Source organism: Pseudorasbora parva, chromosome 10 (genome assembly GCF_024679245.1).
Source record: "Pseudorasbora parva isolate DD20220531a chromosome 10, ASM2467924v1, whole genome shotgun sequence".
In the NCBI taxonomy this organism is placed as follows: domain Eukaryota; kingdom Metazoa; phylum Chordata; class Actinopteri; order Cypriniformes; family Gobionidae; genus Pseudorasbora; species Pseudorasbora parva.
Genome location: NC_090181.1, coordinates 26,803,039 through 26,825,400, shown reverse-complemented (window position 1 = coordinate 26,825,400; position 22,362 = coordinate 26,803,039). Strand labels below are relative to the sequence as shown.

General features: G+C 37.8%; 1 protein-coding gene across 1 annotated transcript in view; it reads left to right on the top strand.

The window, feature by feature from the left end:
* The window catches only part of si:dkey-288a3.2 (protein phosphatase 1 regulatory subunit 37), a 59,390-nt gene extending 39,389 nt beyond the window's left edge, over positions 1 to 20,001 (top strand). Inside the window, exon 11 of the mRNA XM_067454415.1 lies at positions 18,964 to 20,001. Within this exon, the coding sequence (XP_067310516.1) occupies positions 18,964 to 19,128 (165 nt within the window). The 3' untranslated portion in view covers positions 19,129 to 20,001. The remainder of the gene's footprint in view (positions 1 to 18,963) is intronic.
* The last annotated feature ends 2,361 nt before the right edge of the window (positions 20,002 to 22,362 follow it).

The window sequence follows — 22,362 nt, the reverse complement described above, 5'->3', positions numbered from 1 at the left end:
ATGGATCAATGTTTTGAACGAATTGGTTGATGATTCACTCATAATTAATAATAATGCTTCCAGTATCAAGAAAAATAATACATTTTCTCATAACTGTGCAGCTGTAGTGCCCTCCTTCTCACTCTATCTTACCCTCTTTGGCTATTCATCAGAGGTGAAGATGACCTATAAGCACTGATAAAAAAATCAATATTTCTTCTTTAATATGCATTTAACACATACCTCTAATGCTTCCAGGAAAGCTAATTTTGTATATGGATATATAATTGGTTTATAAATGTTAACTTAGGGCGTGTAGCAAAAAACACTCATCACAAATCAGGTTTTCTGGCTAATGTATATAAAAGATCTCCATATGGTGGGACATTTGTGTCAATGACAAGCCACCATGACTGACAGCAGGATTACAACAGGATTATGGTTGTCCAATTTATCATGCTGTGCTCAAAATAATAAAATTAAATAAAATTGTAATAATTCACGCAAATATTTTAATTCAGTCTTCATTTACACATCCTCATGTTGTTCTAAATCAGAAGGAATTCTGTTCAAAAGAAGAACTTTTTTTTTCATGTAGTTGCAATGAAGTCAAAAACGAAGGAAAAAATCTGATCTCTCTCTCTCTCTCTCTCTCTCTCTCTCTCTCTCTCTCTCTCTCTCTCTCTCTCTCTCTCTCTCTCTCTCTCTCTCTCTCTATATATATATATATATATATATATATATATATATACACACACACACACACACACAATATTTGTGTTTTTCATATGTAGACCACATGAGCCCTCTGTTTGTCCTCTTGTCCCTGTGACTGGAGTGATGGGGCAGTAGTCTGTGTGTTTGCCCACTAAAATCAGGGGAGGGGTGGGAAGAGGTGGGCAGGGCACTGCCTGTCCCTGTCCTCATCTCTGTCACACCGGCATGGGCTGCCTGGGCTCCATGGAGGGGAGATAATTGGATTTGTTGTCACCTCCAGTTGCTGCCAGGAGCGGGCGTCTGCTCCGGTTAGCGATGAAGACATCATCGTGACAGGGACCCTGGGAGAGGATCAGCTGGTGTGGTGGGCACCACTATCGATGCTCTAGAACTGCCATGTCCAAGCGGGCAGGCGTTGGCCAGCTGTTTCCCTGCCCGTGACTTCAGGCCAGGCCAGAGAAAGAGCTCCAAATCCAACGGAGTGGGGGGAGAGAAAGGAGAAGCTGACCTCTGGCCGGATAGCGCTAGATGCTAAGGTTCGAGCTGTGCCATGTGCTCCTGCGGTTCCCGTGAAAGGGTTTTAGGCCCGGCCAGGGAATCATGCCACAGCAGACAAGCGTGGCGGACAACCAGGGATGGCACCTGCTTGGCGTGGGTGTGAGGTAATGATGGGCTCACAGGTGAACGGCCCCAGAGGTAATCAGTAATTAACTCACAGCTACTCCATCACCACAGCTTTGGGCTTGAACCGAGTACCACTGCCACGTCCTACAGACATTAATGCCCTCCAAACAGTCCTTGCACATGCCCTGACAAAATTTGTTTATATTTATTTATATGCTATCAGTTGTTTGAATATGTTTGGCTTTTTTGTTTTATTGGGAGTCTATTTGCAAGACTCGGTCCAGATAGCAAAGAGTGTCTGCGAGGTCTTTTGGTCTTATTTTTAAACCTTCAGTCTTGGAAAAGAAGAAACAACCTTTACCACCTGTGTAAGAACTTTTGAAGGGACTTTTGAAAGATCGTCTCTGTTCTGACTTCAGTGAAGAGCTGTTCAGTGGCTGCAGTGGAACGGCAAGGTGAATTATATTTATACCTGGAAGTCCTGCCACTGTCTGACTGACCTCAAGTCAGCAATCCATGCATGCTGTTTTCCATTTTCCTGTCAGCGAGTGCAAGTCTATACCCATTCAGTAAGCGCAGTTAGCTGTCATTTAAACACTGGCAGATGGAGATGGCACAATGGTATCCTTAAAAATGCTCACAGTGTATTTGGCCATATTAAGTCAATTCAAAATAGAGGGAGTACCGATACAGTATATAACTCCACAGTGCACACTGTGTTTATTTTGCTTAATTCACCTAATTTAGTGATTTAAGTTGTGTATTTAAAGGCGCACTATGCAGCTTTCCGTCCACTAGATGTCGCCTATTCAAAACAAAGGCGTAGTTTGATGACGCAAAGTTTGAGCGCAGCATCTTGGGACATGTGGTCTTCACTTCACAGCCGGTGCAAAATATGACTCGGGCCGAAATCACGTTTATGCATGCGGTTATTAACGTTACTGTAGTGTAAAGCAGAGCAGGACCGGGTGTTGTGGAGCTGAACACAGCTGCTGGAGCGATTGTTAAACAAATACCCGCCTCGCGAATACCGTGACTTTTATTATGATGGGACGGGACACAGTCGCCTGGTGCCTGCACTGATCCGCTCTTCCGGTTATGATTTTGAGGTAATGCAGCTCTGTTTATCATATTAGATACATTTAAGTGTGTTGGAAATTATGTTATGACGTTACTCCGTGCGTTCACTTGTTCACACTGCTAAGAGTAAAGCGCTCCTGCCAAATAAAAGCAGAAACCGAGGGTAGCGCAGATATAACGCGATTGACAGGCGACTTCCTCAAACGTTAAGCTGAAACGTCCTGGTCCTTAGTTAAAATAGCAATTTTCTGACAATTTACAAATAGTTGGAAACATCTGGGATATTGTAAGTACTCAACTGAACAAAATATATAACACCGGCCTAGTGGTTTTTGGATATTTTACTGCAAAAATACTACAAAGTGCACCTTTAAATTATGACTGAAGACTTCATCTAACATTTACATAATATTATAATGCTAATTTAATATTATTATATACTGTATAATACGCAATAATATATAATTGTTTTTAAAGCTGCTGTCCGTGACTTTTTTTTGTGTTCAAAATTTACAAAAAAATTACATAATGAGAATGTACAACATGAATCCATTTTCCAAACCGTGTTTTTGTCTTACCCTGAATGATTATGGTACACTTATAATAAGTATTTATATTGGAACTATTTCAGAGTGGTCTTGTAGGAGCCACTGCGGAGGAGCACAGTCCCTGCGTGACTCGCCATAGACTGAGCGCATAACGTTACGGACTGCAGCTTTAATGTCTAATATTTGTTCAAAAATTCGTCAGTTTATATGTTTTTAAAGAAATGTATACTTTTATTCAGCACAGATGCATTAAAATTATCAAAAGTGACAGTAAAGAACGTTTGAAAAAACGTCACAACTTCAACAATTTTTTTTAATGCTTATATTAAAAAATGTTTCTTGAGCAGAAAATCAACATATTAGAATGATTTCTGGAGGTTTATGTGACACTGTAGTCTGGAGTAATGCTGTTGAAAATTCAGCTTTGACATCACTGGAATAAGCACACTGTAAAATATATCAAAATAGGATATAGTTAATTTAAATTGTAATATTTTCCAATATTACTGTATTTTTGAATAAATAAATGCTGCCTAATGTATGTGCTTATGTACTAATAAATGTAAAAAACAAAAAAAAAATATATATATATATATATATATATATATATATATATATATATATATATATATATATATATATATATATATATATATATATATATATAATATAATATAATACACACACACACATATATACAGGGCTTGACATTAAGCATGTTCATGTGCTCATTGTTCATTCACTTGTCACTTTTTTCAAATTTGCTTGTCCTGAAAAAAGTTCGATATTTTTTTTTAATTTTGTGTGTGTGTGTGTGTTGTAACTATAATTTATTCTGAAGCAATATTCTCACCAGTGTTCAATGAGCTTTGACATATTTAAATCTGCATATTTGTGAATTTAAATTTTTTCTATTGAATCATTTCAAATGTGTGATATTTTTACCTTTTATAAAGGGCATTTCCCCCTAATCTTATTAAATATAGACTATGCTTCAGGTTTAATTTTATATTGTTAAATTTGATCAACACATTAAATTAAATTAAGACACTATAAGGGCTGTTAACAATAAAATTAAATAATTTACACTGAAAAATTAAAGAAATGTTGGAAAGTATGTTTAAACATGAAACTAAACCTCCAGTAGGTGGCAGCAGGTGGCCGTTTTAATTAGTGAGTCACTGAGTCGTTCATTCAAATGATTCATTCAAACACTGAATCGTTCAGGAACACACTTGTTATGTGGGACGCATTCCGGTTCTGCTGTGTGTAGGGTTGGGAACTGAGAACCGGTTCTTATGCAGAACCGATACTGATTTTTGAAAAATACCGGAACCGCGCAAAATTCCTGAGTGTCGGTTCCGAAAACGGTTCTGGTGCAATGTGTGTGCGAAGCGCTGGGAGCATAGTCGCACTCCCGCTCTCTCTCTCTCTCTCTCACACACACACACACACACACTTTCCTAGCGCTGCCGCCTCCCTTCCCCTCACGTCACTTTGTTAAAATCCCCCACAGCGCGAGTCCCGCAAACGCGGCGCCGAGGAGCTTGTTTGTAATCTGAGGACAATGGCTCATTAGTTTCGAAATGGTTTGGGTACAAGGTGATCGCGTTGAAAATAAAGGCATTTGTCTAGCGTTATGAGCTCATTTGAAACATTGCCGGGGCTCATTTAAGAAAATGACAGCTCTGAAGAGACACCGCTTTAGTTTGAGGTAAGTAAGTGCTAACAATAATAAAGAAAGACGATCAACACCTTATGTGTTTCCACTGAAATGTAGATGTAATATATTTCCAAATGTGAGCCCATCTTATGCGGAATGACGCTTCATACTGTCGTCTGCCCTGGCTCTAACCGATTGTTTACTTTTTGCAAACCTTGTGAGCGCGCAAACGCTGCGACCTCGCGCCAAATGTTTTTATTGGTTTATTAAGTACAAACAGGAGAGTTATGAAAATTGAGTGCGAGGGATATGTTCACTTCACACAAAAAGATTTTGGAATGAGACGGCTAACTGTAGTAGCGTTTAGTCCACTGTCTATAATAGCCTAATTTAGAGATCACTTTTTTTTTTTAACCGACAACTTTGATCGGTTAACGTTGATACGGTCAACCATGGGTCTAACGGTCATCGGTTAACATCCCTAAAACAGAGAGAGAAAATGTAATAAGACAATTTCAGAGGTGTAAATTTGAACATGTTTATTTTAATTTCCATAAATTCCATATGGCTTGATTAATACTGTAATATATGTATAGTACAGGACTTTTTTTTTTTGACATTGCCAACCTGTATATTCATTTGAGAGCAAGTAATAAACACAAAAAAATGCGTATTGTGCCTTTTTCCTTTACCACTATTAGTTTAATAATTTTAATGGAACCGGAATCGGAACCTGAATCGTTAGGCGGAACCGGAACCGGAACCGGAAAATTTCTCAAGATTCCCAACCCTAGCTGTGTGTGAACGATTTTCGCTGCTGAAATCGAACAAAAGCACTCAATATTGCATCTAAAATGTAAGTGACTTTAAGTGAATGTAAATGTAAGTGAATGTTAATTTATTGTTTATGAAACTGTCATATGAAAGCAGTGTCATTTTCAGTCGTGATGGTATTAAGGAAACAGCTTAAATGCACTAGTGTTGTAATTTCTCAAGGCTGCACGAGTGTCAACAGCGCGACCTTGTTATCGTCATTTCATTATATATTATTATCCACTATCGATCGCCACTTACACTAAATTAATGCACAATCATTCTTGCATTTTGGTGATTCGCTAGTTTTAATCGGGCTCTTGTCCGTCGGACAAGTGAAATTCATTTTCACTTGTCCCTTCAAAAAATCCACTTGTCCCTGACAAGCGGACAAGCGCTAATGTCGAGCCCTGCAGCATATATATATATATATGTATGTATGTATGTATGTATGTATGTATGTATATATATATATATATATATACACACACACACAGTCGTGGTCAACATTGCTGGTACCCCTGGTAAATATGATCAAATATGGCTGTAAAAAAATAATCTGCATTGTTTATCCTTTTGATCTGTTATTAAAAAAAAAATCACAAAAATTCAACCTTTCATTTAAGTAAAATAATTGAAATAAATGCTTTTCTCTAAAACACATTGGCCACAATTGTTGGTACCCCTAGAATTTTAAATGAGTAAAATATCTCTGAAGTATATTTACATTAATATTTACATTTTTTAGCACACCAGGGTGACAAGGAACATGAAATTGTCCAGTTATGTCGTCTTGTTTCACAGGAGTATAAATATAAGGAGGCATAAAAGCCAAATTCCTCTAATCATTTATCACAATGAGTGAGACATACAAAAATATAGTTCTGATGTGCAGCAAAAGATGGTTGAGCACCACAAAATAGAAAGAGGCTGTAGGAAAATAGCTAAAGCATTAAAAATCCCCATTTCCACCATCAGGGCAATAATTAAGAAGCTCCATTTAACTAAAGATGTTACAAATCTGCCTGAAAGAAGACGTGTGTGTATATTGTCCTAATGCATGGCGAGGAGGAACGTTTGAGTGCACAAAGACTCTCCAAGGATCACAGATGGAGAATAGCAGAGATTAGTTCAGTCTTGGGGTCAGAAAGCCTAAAAAAAAATAAAAAAAAATAAAACAACCCCTACATCACCAAGTGTTTTTTTTGGGAGGGATTCAAGAAAAATCCTCCTCGCTCACCCAGAAACAAACTCCAGCACATTCAGTCATTTTAAATCGAACTAGAAATCTTATAATGGGCCGTGGTTGGATCTCCCATCAGGACAACGATCCAAAACAAACATCAAAATCAACACACAAATGTGTCACTTAGCACAAAATGAAGCTTCTGCCATGACCATCCCAGTTTCCTGACCTGAACCCTATAGAAGATTTGTGGCTGAACTGAAGAGAAGAAGCTCCAGCATGGATCTGTGAATCTGAAGGATCTGGAGAGATTCAGTATGGAGGAACGGTCTCTGATCTCTATTCAGGTGTTCTCCAAACTCATCAGGCATTATAGAAGAAGACTCAGAGCTGTTATCTTGGGAAAAGGAGGTTGCAAAAAGTATTTAATAAAAGGGTACCAACAATTGTGGCCAACGTGTTTTGGAGAAAAGCATTAATTTCATAATGTGATTTACCCCTCATTTTCAATTATTTTACTTTAATGAAAGGGTTAGATTTTTGTGAATTTTTTAATAAAATATCAAAAGGATAAACAATGCAGATTTATTTTTTACAGCCATATTTGATCATATTTACCAGGGGTATCAACAATTTATATATATTACTTTTTTTATATAAAATAATATAAACTAAAATACGACATAGGGACCCTGTGAAGGCAGCTAGTGTTTGTGAGGTCGTGTCAGTAGCACAGGGTTTTTGACTGTGATGTGTGCTCCGATTCTGTTTTTGGAGCGCCATGGCATCCGTAATTGGGGGAAATGCGGATTCGGTGGGCCTAGACATTCCCGTCCCCCAGGGATCAATTACAGAAAGACTCATTCAGCTCGGTCTATTCAAATGAACACCTGAAGAGCGGGGACAGTGTGCTGTTTTAAAACTAGAGGTATTACGAGATAAACACTGTCCCAGTAAAGACCTCATCAGCAGCAATTTGTATTCATTTACGCAGACAGTCAGAGTTTTGTCTCTTACCGCTGTTGTCTTACCTTCTTCCTCATGTTTTTAATCACATATGTAAAAAAAAAGAAAATAATAACCTTCCACTTGGAGTGCACATAACACAGGGTAAAAGTGATTTTTTCTTTGACACATCCACATTAAGCATAAAAGCAAGCTTAGCGACTGTCTTACTAACAAAAACTTGAGCGCTTTCTTATAAGGATGATCTGAAGACTCAAGTGTTATTAATACCCCATCAGGCACATATTTTAAATAAATTTGTTCCTGTGATTCACTCCGTCTCTCTCAAGGTTTTGGGCATTTGTACAGTGTGAAGAGCTAGCAGTGTTTAAGTCCTTCAGACCTTGCGAAAGTAATGAATGCCAGAATGTTTCTAATCACTGAATCATTCATGCTGTATAATTTGCTGTAAATAGCCAAGGTGCACCCTTGATTTACAGCTTGCTCAAAGATCCTTGACACCACTTAGCGACTGAAAAACACTCCATATATACATCGAGGCTTAGTTTAGCGCTTTGAAAGGAATTCAAGCTGTAACTTTTCATAACATCTCATCCTAACTGGTCACCCCGACTCGAAATTGATGCACAATGATCCTGGAAAGAAGAAAAACACTTCTTTTTTTGTCTTTCATTTCAAACACCTCGCAGTAAATAAAAACAAATCTCCTGGAGGTTTTGAGAAGTGGCTTCTTGGAAAAGGTTTCCGGACCATGTTCTGTCACTGCGTTTATGGTTCCACCTGTGGTGACCTTGTCCCGCCGTCTCTCTACTCTCGACAGAGAGCGTGAGATGGATTACTGTGACCGCTCGGCTACCTTACAGATGGCGCAGTGCCGTCACCGGCACCTAATCTTCATAGCGTGCATCGAAATGACTCATTAAAATCTGCACAGGCAAGACCGGCAGAGAGGACGCCCAGCGCTATGCGGGCTAATGCGGCTAGTGCGCGAGGCAGTGTCTGTTTTCCTCACTCCTTCCTCCTCTTTTATATCTTGGTCCTATTAAATTATCTCTCTTTCTTCTAATGTGGAATTTATATGCTTCCCCTTTTGAATGATTGGATGTTATTGTCATAGTTGAGCAGAGGGAAGTGTGTTTTGAATTAGACGCAGTGTTTCATTTCTGTTTTTATATTTAAATGCAAGCCTGGCTCCGCCCTCCTACGTACTTCCGCTCAATTTTCATTTTCCTTCAGTACTTCGTCTGGGATTGCGGTATATTCTCTGGTTTTCTCCGGTCAAATTTGTAACCGGTCCAATCAGTGAACAGAGGGAGTGGCTGAGAAAGATGACATTGATGTCATGTGATTGTTTGAGATACGTCACAACCAAATGTTAGCGATTGGTTATAGCAGATCCAAACAAATAGTAAAAATGCTACTGCATGCTACCCAAAAAACAACAACAACGCTTTATGAATGATGTATAAATAACGGTTTTGAGCTAACCTTTTGATAACATTGAGAGAATATAACTGCACTGCAAAAATATTGTTGGTTTAACTTAAAAAAATATGTAACCTGGTTGCCTTAAAATTTTGAGTTTATTGAAATTTAAAATTTGAGTTGATACAATGAAGGAAATTGGTTAAATAAATAGAAACTCCAAATATGGCAGATCCAGAGTGGCTCTGGGCAGATCCAGGAGTTTTTAACTTCAACAGAGTACCCACCTTCAAGGAAGTTAACGCTGGTCAATGGAGAGTGGCCAGACACTCTGTACAAATGAAATGTACAAGAGTCTAGTCAAACCAGACTATCACTTTTATGGAGTTTGACTCTTTTATTTCTGTCACCTGATGAAGTGCAGATTTTTTTTGCCACTGTCGCCTTTAACTTACTTGGGGTTTAAAAGACACAAAAATCATTGTTTTGACATTGACATGGATGAGAAGAACTTATACTGAATTGAGCTGGATAGTGAAACCATAGGCTTTATATCAAACGTCACATCAGGAATGATCAAACAGGAAACCTGGTCTCATCGCATCCGCTTGTCTGAGAAAGAGTTTGCAGCAGTATGAACGGATGGCGATGTCTAGGACTTAAGGTAATCAGCTAACCTAGTTAGTTATTTTTATTTTAGTGTTTTATTAAATTTTGATTACCAAATGTTAGTGAGAAGGCCAAAAATGAAAAACTTTAAAATATCAATCAGTATATGCCATGGACATCGGATTTGTAAGTTAAAGCGTTTGCTGTTTCTGTATCTCTAAACATTGAAAACATAAACTTATTGAATGGTTATGCAAACGTAAAGGAAACAAAATTGTATCGTTCTGCAAACATAACGGGAATGTTACTTTTGTATGTTCTTGGAAGATTCGGAACAAATAGTAAAAAATGTTACTGCATGCTATCAAAGATGTATAGATAACGGGTTTGAGCTACTGATTTTGATAACATTGATCGAACATTACTGCACTGTAAAAAGAATATTGATGGTTTAACTTAAAAAAGTAAGTAACCTGGTTGCCTTTGAAATTAAAAATTTGAGTTGATACAACGAAGGAAGTTGGTTTAATAAATAGAAACTCAAAATATTATTGTAGCTGAACCACATAAAAAATGTGATAAATTATGAAAATAGCACTGTTTGGCATGTTTCACTGCCTCTTCACAAATAAAACACACCATTACCCAATAAATCTTTTAATAATATTTGAATAAAGGTTGCCGATTCTCAAAAATGTTCATTGTATCATCTCACATTTTTAATTTTAATGAATTCAAAATTTTAAGGCAACCAGGTATAACCTATTTTTAAATATTTTTAACAGTGTAGAACTTTGATAGAATCTTGTCAGAACAGCTAAGTTCTGAGAATTTTCCTTATTAGCTGGAAGGCAGCTCTACAGAAAGAAATAGGTTCTTTATTCAGCTCGAGTCAATGTGGATTCAATTCAGTTGGAATCAGCAGTGGTGATGTTGCAAAAGTAATCAATTATGAAACAAATTCAATTAAATAAAGCAGCTCTACAGAAAGAGTTATGTGCAACAAACATCTGTATTCTGTAAAATGCAGAATTAAAAAAAAAAAAAAGTGCTTCCTGTTCAGGTCTTTTGTATGTGCTTTGTTAAATATAAAGCTGTTTTACTCAAGATGCATTCACAGGAACTACCAATGCATAACGAGGAGAGCAATAGAAGTTAACTGCATCAGCAAAATGTTCTCAGAACGCTTTTTGGTGTTATAGCTGAACTTGTCGCCTAATTGATGTTTACAGTTTATAACTTTACAGTTATGTCACTGAACTAAATCCACTCTGAACTTACTTGAGCTGAATAATGAGAGTTGTCTTTTTAGAGAGAATTTGTCTCATTGTTGATGACGTTTGCATCATTGATTTTCTTTTTTATTATACTTTATAAAGGGTTTATAACCATTTAAAGCTGCTTTGAAACAATCTGTATTATATAAAGCTCGATATAAATGAACATGACATGACTTGACCTGTTCTCTTTCTGCAATCCCGCTTTTAGAGCGACAGTCATATTCACGTAGCAACAACAGCTGAAACTACTATCACCCAAACGGCATCTTCCCAAACGGGCGGATCGATGTCTCGTGCGCTCTTAGGCTGAACAAACAGAAGAGTTTAGTGGGGAGGGAAGCCATCAGGTCAGATCTGCACGGCGAATAATCTCTCTTCAGCCACACGCGAGAACAAAGCCTATCTGGAGCTCATCGCCACTGTGATGATATTTAAATGTAAAGCTGAGGAGATCAATTAAATTAGCTGTGGCTTCAGCCAGCAGCTCTCCAGACTGCCCCTGAGGTCACAGCGGTGTACTTTTCAGCTCTCGCCTCTGGTAATCGCTTCAAATCAAGCTTCTCTTGAGCACCGCGGCCCACCTTAATTACACGTATGAGGTTGAGATTTCACACCTCTGGTAAAGAGAAGATAAAGTCAAATTGATAATAAACGCCTGAAAGATACATTTTTGAATCAGCCGGGAGAGCTGCGGATCGCAGAGCCGGCTGCCATCCTCCACGGCACTGACACAGGAGATATATATTCATATGATTCACCGTCTATGTGTGTGCGTTTGAATATGTTTATGATGATGTTCAGGACTGAGCCACTCATCTTTAGCGCTGTAACTTTAATTTGACGCAGACACATTTGTCTGATACACTTCCAATATGAGTGTACTTATTAAAATTATCAGATTGCGCATTCATTGTACTCCTCGTGAGTAATATGTGGTAATTATGAAAATGCGTTGTTAAGCTGAATCGAATAATTATTTTTGCAGTTTCGCACAAATGTAAAACAAGAACTCAATAATTTCAGTCAGTCTTGCACAGAGCTAAATATTTCTGATTTTTGGTTTTATTATTGCATTAGCAGGTGTGGAACAGCATATCAGGATTTAGGAATGCATATGTATTATTTTAGTAGGCTATGAGAAAAGAAAACCAACTAGTTCCTTATGACTGACAGTGAATGATTTGTAGATTATTATTATTTTTTTGTCTAAAAGGATATTAGTGGAAGATATTAATAAGCAAAATTATGGCATGAATATTTCTTCAGCTTTAATTAATGATTATTTGCAGATAATTAACTAGATTTGAATACTTTACTCATGAATTCTGAACCTTAATTTGCACGGAAAATATTACATAAAAGCCTAGTGTCTATTTTTATGAATACAAAAAAAAAAGATTATTATTATTATTTTTAAATTTAAATATTGCTCACATTATTAAACATGTGGTCTTGTCCATCTTTCCAATATATTTCGGAGATTGTTGTTGTTTTATCTCTACTAATTTACCCAACATTAAACATCCATCATCTCTCAGGCTGAAGTTTACAGATCCATTTAGTGTGCAAGAGTGACATCTACCTTCAGAGATGAGAAGCAGCTTTACTTAACGCAGGACAGTGGAGAGCATACTTTTGATGCAGGTCATTGTGTGTGTGTGTGTGTGTGTGTGTGTGTGTGTGTGTGTGTGTGTGTGTGTGTGTGTGTGTGTGTGTGTGTGTGTGTGTGTGTGTGTGTGTGTGAGGGAGAGAGTGAGAGAGAGAGAGAGATAGATTGAGTGAGAGAGAGAGAGTGAGAGAGAGAGAATACGTTGGTAATTATAGCTATTTATGTTAAGAGAAAAGACCTAGTCAGATGGCGAAGTGCATTCATTAACATTTACTTAGCGGTGAAGTCATTATCCTCTTTTCCACTAACAGAGATGGAAAAAAAAAAAAGAAAAAAAAAAAGATATTAATGTGCCGGGACAATGACAAATACAAAATCCAGGATGCACTTAAATAGGATGTATGGTGAGTGTGAAAATGCAGTTTGACTGTTCGAGTGAGAAATAAATGTGTTTGGAGCTGCGTTCATACGTGGAGTGACTAATTCTCATTGTCATAGTGGTAAACAAAGAAATGATGCAAGCAAGTCCGATTGTTTCAAAGATTCTTTCTGTTGCAATGCATTAGCGGATTGTGTTGTCTGAAATGATTATTTGACGAGTATTAAACTATTTTTAAGAGCTTAGTTGCTGCTGTATTAGTTTTACTAATACAAGTGTTACTTTCCCATTAAAATATATTTACAAAAAAATATTTAAGATTTAAAATGGTATCTTTGAAAATAGACTTCAATTGTATTGCATGAATTAAAAATAATATACAATACAAGCATAGTTTTTACTGGCATCTCAAATGCTGAGTAATTTACATATATTAGCATATAAAGTAATTGGCACAGATGCCAAGAAAACACTGGAAAACAGATTAATTGTCATCCACCAGCCACAGTGACATTGTTAAAAAATGAGATGCTTTTAAGAAGCCAATTATCAGAGAGTTTTCAAAGTAACCCTTTTTTCATCATTGAATATCAACTTAAAGCCAGCTTCATACAAATATGCAATGATTCCATATCCAATCACAAAAGTCCCTTCATATGCGTGCACACAAACACACCAAGACAACTTTTAGGGTGTGTGTGTGTATGTATGTATATATGTATGTATGTATATATGTATGTGTGTGTGTATGTATATATATATACATTAACTTTAGTGCCTTAATATAAGCTGTCTTGGGCACTTAGGAATATTTTTGGCATTTAAAACACATTAAATAAACCACAACATTTAAGGTAAACTATAGATTATGTGTCCTACTGATTTATTGTATTATATCATTAGTGAACATTTTGCCATCAAGGTTGAAGAATATTCATGTGTTTAGGCCTTGGTGATGTGTCACCTGTCTTGTGTGCAGTAGTTTTTGAGGCGTATGGGCACAGCCTTTCTCTTACACATACACACACACACACACACACACACACACACACACACACACACACACACACACACACACACACACACACACACACACACACACACACACACACACACACACACACACACACACACACACACACACACACACACACACACACACACACACACACACACACACACAAACGCTGGTAATAGATTCTGCTATGGTTTGCTGGAGCTCTAGTTTTATCCCCTGTAATAATTGGATAGTGCCTCCATTTATAAGGCTGTCCAAGGGAATGCAGAGTGAACAAATGAGCTAGTTTAGTTGCCAAGACCACTGCTTGGGGAGAAGGGCTTAAATGACTCCCATTTTCACAGCCATTGTGCAATGGCTACCTTAAATAATATTGAGATTACACAAGGGAAGGGGAGACATGCTGAGGATCTATTGTGCAGATAAAAGGAAAAAGGAAATTATAAGATTTCAGAAGAAAAAAAGATAGAAATGAATGCCTGTGTGACCAGACAATGACAGAAAATACTGTCTAGGTATGATATGCCGATATGTACTAATCTGTCTGATATAAACCATAAATTGCTATGATTGCTAAATCATTTTTTATTTGTATTTTGCTTAAATGTATAGGGGAATATTCATGGTATTTGTATTATTATTATTATTCTTTAAAATGTTTTTAAACGAATTTTAATACTTTTGTAAATAGTTATATGTTTAGTATACTGTATATAACCTATATTTATATAGAACATTTCTGTTTATGGTTTGCATAAGTGAAGTGTATATGGGAATCTGACACATACATAAGGTTATTTTATTTACTTTAAATTTTTAATCAACTAATTTTAACTTTAACATTTTTTAAGATATTTATATAAAGTTGGCAGAATATATTAATTCAATTCATATGGTTCACTATAACATATGTACAATAACTATCAAAAATGCAGTTTGAACTTGTGGTGTATCATGTCACACCACAGGACAACCCATGTTTTTAGAGACAAGCGAATATTAGAGAAGGAAATCAGAGTGTTTACACACTCCCAGACGTCCAACCTCGGACAGATTCCCCAAACCGCGTCCCTCCTCTCAGACTCAGCTGGTCAGAGAAAGCCTCCTCTCCTTGCCCCTTCATTCTCAGCCTTATTTGTATTCGTTAATGACTTTATAATTCCTGGCCAGCGGGAACCTGCTTTTATCTCTATTAGTTTAGTAGCCTGGCAAACAAAGGGAGTCTGGGGCTGGTGGCACCATGCCAGCAGGAGCCGCCACCATAAAGGCTCTTGTCCATCTGTGTCGCCTTCTAACACAGCTCCACTCCTCCTCTTTTTTCGTTTTGTTCTCCCGGTGCCGTTTCTACAGATACTCCTGCACCATCCCCGGTTGATATTCCTCTTACCGGCGCCTGTATTGATCTCCACGATGGCCAATGAACCGTGAAAGAGACTTCTGTTTTTCCCGCGATGAGAAAATGACAGCTCGCTCCGTCGACGTATGAAAAAAGCACTCGATCGCAAATATCCCGGGGTGACGTTTCAAAAACGTGTCTCAGAATGTGACCGAAATCCATTCGTATTGTCAGGCCGGGATGCAATATCTTTATTAGGGCTGAAATGAACCGAGCCGAGTGCGTTTACCTCCCATTTGGGATGTTTTCCATCTCTTTGAGGGTCATTTCATATGCTCAGAATGTCATTTCGGCTCAAGCAGGCGTTAATTTGACATTTGTAATGCATGTACAATGTTCCATGAATGCATTCATAAGGCCTGAATATCTCAAACTTTTGCGAGGCCTCTTTATTTTGCTTTCCGTCTCGCTCTCCCTCTGTAACATGTCAGGAAGACTGCATCCTCCTCTCATCTGAGATGCTGGTCAGATCAGGGGGCCCTTCATTGTATATTTTACCTTGGAGTTGTTTTGATCTCGCTGAAGACAGGGAGCAGCTTTTTTCCATTTCCCTTTCTCTCCCTCTCTCTTTTTTTTTATTCCTTCGGCAGCGCGTGTGTCTTTTGCATGCATTGTCTTTGAACAATGCTCTGTTTGAACAGTGCGCTCGCAACTCAGGATACAGGCGCGCTCGACGGATCGACTTTTATCACCTGCTTTTCCCAGTGATTCTATTAACGCTTCTGTTTCATTAAAAAAGGGGGACGCGGCCAACAGACAGGCGCACCGGTGAAGAGACAGACAAGAGTGACTTCAAACAAAGTCAGTCGAGAGATTGCCACAGCACGCAGACAGCCCTTCATTCGGGGGGACTGACAAAGCAGGGCCGGATGAGGCGTAGAACTGTGTGTGTGTGTGTGTGTGTGTACCTGTGAGGTGCTAAATCATTAATTAGAAGGAAGCCACTTCTGCCTCTCTAATGCACTGTTGCTAATCCATGAACATTGAAACATATGGTCTCACGTTCATGCTAGTCCAACAGGCAGCCTGGGTCAACAGTTCTGTTTACTCATGGAGGTCACCATACATCGAAGCATAAAGCTAAAAAAAAAGAACAAACAGAACTATTAAGATAATTAAATGATAATATGTTTAAGATCTCTCATCCAAGAACCTTTATTAATTCTTATTAAAAGTGTTCTTTTATCTAAAGTAAAAACATATTGACGGTGTTCTTGGACTGACAACTATTGGCATGGATACATTAATTTAGACTGAATAATTCATCATGCAAGCAAGTTTCTCCCCCACTTCAGATTTGGTAGGAATGCAGTCTCTTATTTTCACTACTGTTCAAAAATGTTGAGGTTGGTAAGATTTTTCAATGTTTTTGAAGAAAGTCTCACCAAGGTTGTATTCATTTGATCCAAAACAGTACAGTACAAATTCAATTACAGTAATATTGTAAAAATATTTTCATATATATTAAAATATATGACTTATAATATATAACTTCAGTCTTTAGCGTCACATAATCCTTTAGAAATCATTCCATTGCCATGATTTGCTACTCAAGAAATTTCTTATCAATATCAAAAAGTTGTGCTGCTGATTAATGTTTTTGTGTAAACCATAATAGATTGTTTTCAGGATCCTTTGATGAATGTAAAGTTCAAAAGAACGGCATTTATTCTGCAGATTTCTTCTTTGTAACAATTTAAAATGTATTAAACTGCTGCATTTTATAAGATTACTCCATTGATGTCATACTATAAAAATATGCAGCTAATAACAATACAAACCAGTAATACATTAATGACTGGCAAGTAAACTTAGAATCAACTATGAATGAAACCCATTTTGTATGATTTAATAATCCTATTATCAGTTCATCATATCACACAATCTCTGATTTAACGCCAGCCACAAAGCATTGTGGGTAACCAGCAGTGTTATTTTATATATAATAGTTTTTTTTAGGCCACTGGTTTGAGTGAGTGTGTATAGTAAATTCCAACAATTTATTCAACATTTTGGTGCACAGGAATTTTTGTCATTGTGGATTATTATAATTATAATTATTAATATGATGATGGTTATTATTATTATTAAATTTTTTTTTCAAAGTAATTACTGAAATGGTTTAAATTTATTTCACTTTTTCTTTTTTTATTAATTACAGTGATCTTTATATATATATATATATATATATATATATATATATATATATATATATATATATATATATATATATATATATATATATATATATAATTTAAATAAATCTGAAAACAATAAAATCAATAAATAAAAGTAATTTGAAAAGTTACAAAAATAAATGAGGAAAACACTGAAAGGTTTTCCAGGCAGTTTTAATGTGACTTTTATATACATAAAAAACTAAACCTTTAATAAAAATACACCCTTGACATACCCAAAGTTAAAGAAACACGTAAGGTATTTACTTATGTATATTTATTTTTTTAGATATGAATTTCGATATTTAAGATAAGTGATTTAAAACAAACAAACAAATTCTCTAGTGTGAATGTTGCATCTCATTAAAAACAAATGTTCACGCGTGTTGTTTGGAGACCGGCAGTCATTTTGCTGCAGGCAGCGGCGTTGAACTCTGACTCTGGCACAGGAAGTGAAGTCAGCAGCCGTGTAGCTGCTGCTCCAGAAGGCGATGGCTGTGCTCGCGGCGGGGCTCTTCCTCCCCGTAGCAAGGTTGGCACGGTGCGGAGGTGCTGGTGGCGCGGTGCTGGTTCTGGCGCTCTTGGCTGCTGCGAGCGGTGCGTGCCCTCTGTCATTCATGGGGAGTGGCTCTGTCCAACTGTCACTTCCTGACAGGCTGATAATCAATCTCTTTATTAACTGCTCTGCTGCAGACGGCCTGCCCAGTAGGGAGGGTGGGCAGCCTGCACGATACACCGCAGCACCGTGCTCCGCTGGGGTCGGAAAGGTTGGCACCGCAAGACACCGTCGCTTCCAGGCAGGGCCCATGTTCGTTGCCTTTGGGAATCACATCCTTGTGTCCCGTTCGTCCCCAGTGATAATTTATGAAGAGGAAAGGTGCGGTCACATTAGCGAAATTCAACGTGCAAAAAAAGGTCCATTGTCAGTAGCGTAGACACGTATAAAGCACCGCCGTTATCAAAGCAAGCAGCTTTCTGTTGGTCAGCGAGGTGAACAAGGGTGAAATCTGAGTGGCCAACTTTGTCACCTTCACACGAAACTTTAATTATTTTTGCACCAAACTGAACATAGTGTGTGTGTGTGTGTGTGTGTGTGGTGGGGAGGCATCCATTACTCCAATCTTTAGTCAGTGTCGCATGATTCTTGAATATGAACACAATCTAAGTGGCAAACTGAAACTCCCGATTGCTCAAATTCCTATTGCAGTCACTGGATTTCGGTGCAAATTTTCGCTGAGCAACGGTAAACGTGACCGCACATGAAGCCTCACAAGCCAACTGTGATTTGCTTCCCATTTTTTGTAGCTAGTCACCACCAAACTGAACATGCCAACGAGAGCAGGGATTGTTTTTCTACCCTCGCTCATCGCTCGCATGTCAATTCCACACAAGCTAATGGCAAAGTCATGTCAGATGTGGCATTGATGAAGAAACAGGGCTGTATCACATTAAATATGAATAAGCTACAGCTCTATCTCTTTCTGTTGCTCATAGGAGGATTTCCTGGTCGAAACGCAGAAGACGCTGCTGAGCAGGATCTCCGATCTGTGCGTGGTGAACGCGACGGCCGCCAAGGGGACGGCTCTGCCGCCTGCTCCTCCAGACCTGGCTGACTCTGCCGAGACCACCTATTCACTGCCCACCCAAACAGCTGAGTAGAAGACATATAAGCATAATAATTCTATGGCAAATAACGATAACCATAAAACTCCAAATCCCTGTAATAAAGCCGAAGCCTCTCTCCCTAATGAAACAGTGGCCCTCCTGCTGTTTCCTGCCTAATGTTCCCGCCGAGGCTTCCTCCACTTTCCATAAAGCAATTTTGCAAGCCCACTCCCAACGTGAATCATCTCGAAACGAAGAGAAGCCTCTCCCTCCATCTCTCCTCGTGTCCCCGGAGGGTGACGCTGACTAAATCTGTGTTGATACAGAGGTGTGCTCTAAATCCTGTTTGCTCGGGTTCCATCTCTCCTAATATTCACACTCATGTACGAGGCCCCTTCCCTGCCTGCGCCTGCTAATGTAGCGTATCGTCGTCTGGATGACAAGACGACATCAACGAGCTCCTCACAATGTGTGGGAAGGAGAACATATGTTAAATTTAAGAAGCGGGGATTTACCTCTGCGCGGGTCTTAGTTTACACGCACTACTCGCCGCTAGCCGACAACAATGGACGAATCGGCGCTTCGTGCGGTTTATGTTGCGGATGCACTTGTAAAGGTGTTGTATCTGAAAATATAGGCGGCTTTTGTGTAAGCCGTACTAAATACCATCTGCCGTGTCTTTAAATTCAAAGTAATTAAGAATATGTTTGGTAAATGAAAAACAACCTTTGTGAAATGCAATAAATAAGAGTTTGAACGTTGAGATTGAGTTTGTAAATTTGATTTGAATTTCCGTTAACATTTCCACACCATGTAATTACAGTGTTTAAAAATAGGCTTGTTTTTTTGTGTAATCAATTAGATTTAATTTATCCAACACATGCCATTCATCTATCACCAATTAATGCTATTTACCTATTAATTAGTCAAAATAAAAACTTCAAATTGTAAAAAAAATATACAACTGTATATATATATATATATATATATATATATATATATATATATATATATATATATATATAGTAAAAAAGCCTTTCTAAAATAAGAACGTCAGAAATGTGAATTGTTCCACATACACTGCATATCAAAAACTACAGTATTCTCACTCAGAGATTTGAATGCTTTTCTTGGCAAATCCCAAATTACTCAAAGATTTCTTGATTGACAGATGAGGGGGGATAACTGTATTTAGCCAGAGACCATCTTTCCTCGTCTGGTGTGATTTGGGTCTCATGGAGGATTGGCCCCCCTGGTGTCTGCCCCCCTCCTCCTCTCGGCACGGGGCAGGGGCAGATTGACAGAACAGCATGGGGGCAAGCGCCGCTGTGCCAACAGCCCCCCCACGCTCTACCTGATGTTTTTAACAAAGGCTTCCATCTCACCAACTCCGCTGCCGAACATCGCCCAGCCAGCTTCAACCCACCCCGGATCTGGAACAAACAGACTTTGAAACCTGATCGCAAGGATGTTGGGAACAGATGCACAGACGCTGGGAATGATGCGGCGTGTACGGCTGTACTCAAAGATAAAATGTCAAAAAAAATTCAGCTGGAGCCCAAGAAATTGGACAGTTGTTAGTGAGCACATGCTTGTAATTGACAGGAGGATGATAATATATATATAGTTTTATTTAGAGGAAGACCGGGGCTAGTTGTCACACTTTTTTACTTCAGTAAATATTTCTTAGTTTATTTTTAAAAAGTAAACCAACAGTAAAATCTTGCCTAAAACAGAAATGAATAAAAATTAAAATAAAATGTGGGCAATGTCATAGCTTAGGAAAAAATTATTATTATTTTAACAGATGTTGGCCAAAACCAGGGCATCATGTTGCTATATGGGGTAAGTTGTCACAATGAGACCTTACCATAAATATATTATAATATGAATATATATTTTTTATATTAATACATTTTACTGAAAAAGCAGTAATGTATTTTATAATATAATAAATATTTTTCTGTTATAGCTTTTTTAGAAAAAAATTCAACGATTAAAAAAAAATCACAAAAATGTATGATACAAAACAAAATGTATTGTTTAAATTTTGCTAAAGTAATATTTTTATACTATATTTATAATATATATATATATATATATATATATATATATATATATATATATATATATATATATATACATACTTGACTACACAGTCATACTTGACTACTACACACATAATTAGTTATAAACTCAATAACAATCGAAAGCTAAAAAGATACGTTCAAATGTGTTGGAGAGGTAAATTTATAATTATCGTATTTTGACTTTCAGTCCAACTCCATTAATAATGCACATTGTTCTTACTGACCCCCTTCCAAGCCATCATCAATCACTGGAAAATTTCACTGACTTTCCAAAGGGACGGTGCGAGAGGAGTACACACCGTCTGACGCACATTTCTTGGAGGTGTTCCCCCATTTTGATGAATTCCGGCCTAGGCACCCAGCATCCCTGCTGTATGTGTGGCTGCATCTCCTCCTTCCTCCTGTCAACATGATCCTGCGCACAATCAGTCGCAGGGTGCAGACTCGCCGGGTACCTTTCCGCTCCTCGCCATGTCCTCTGGCCTCACCTGCTCCGTCTGTCTTATTTGTGAGCAACAGAACATAAAATGACATCTTTAAACTTCAAAATGATCTTTAAGTCCTATCACTCCTGTACTGTTGTAGGCAGAAAACAACAACAATCTGTTTCTTACATTCTTTCAGACAATGAGAGTTAGTGGTTAACATAGTAAAACTACTTTGTTGACTTTCTAGGCTTTTTATGGGCAAAAACAAGGTATATTGAACAAAACAACCACACATTTTACCTTTGCTTATGGTTTTGTAGTTTGTCAGCATGAAAAGACTTTCATTGTAGATATCTAGAATATTATTTTGATACAAAGTTAGTTATAATCCCAGACTCTGCCCTGTAATCAATAATAAGACATTTTTCAGGCCCGCAAGTGAGTGCAGCCAATGATAAATATTGGCAGACAAGAAAAATGTGTCATTTTTGTCAATTGAAGGGAACATAATGATATTCACAAGGAGACCCCCACTGCGACACAGACACAACTGTTCCTAAGCAACAAAACACTTTTCCCCCCTCCAAATGCAGACAGGGTTTTGGTTGACGGTTTGCAGCCACAGATATTCAAGACCTCCAATGTAGTGAGTGGGTAAACACACAACTGTACAAGACTTCTGTACCCAAATCAACACATTTAGCTCCTGATACTATAAGTATATATTTAGAAGAAATGTCAGGGGGTAATGCATTACGAGTAAAGCAAGT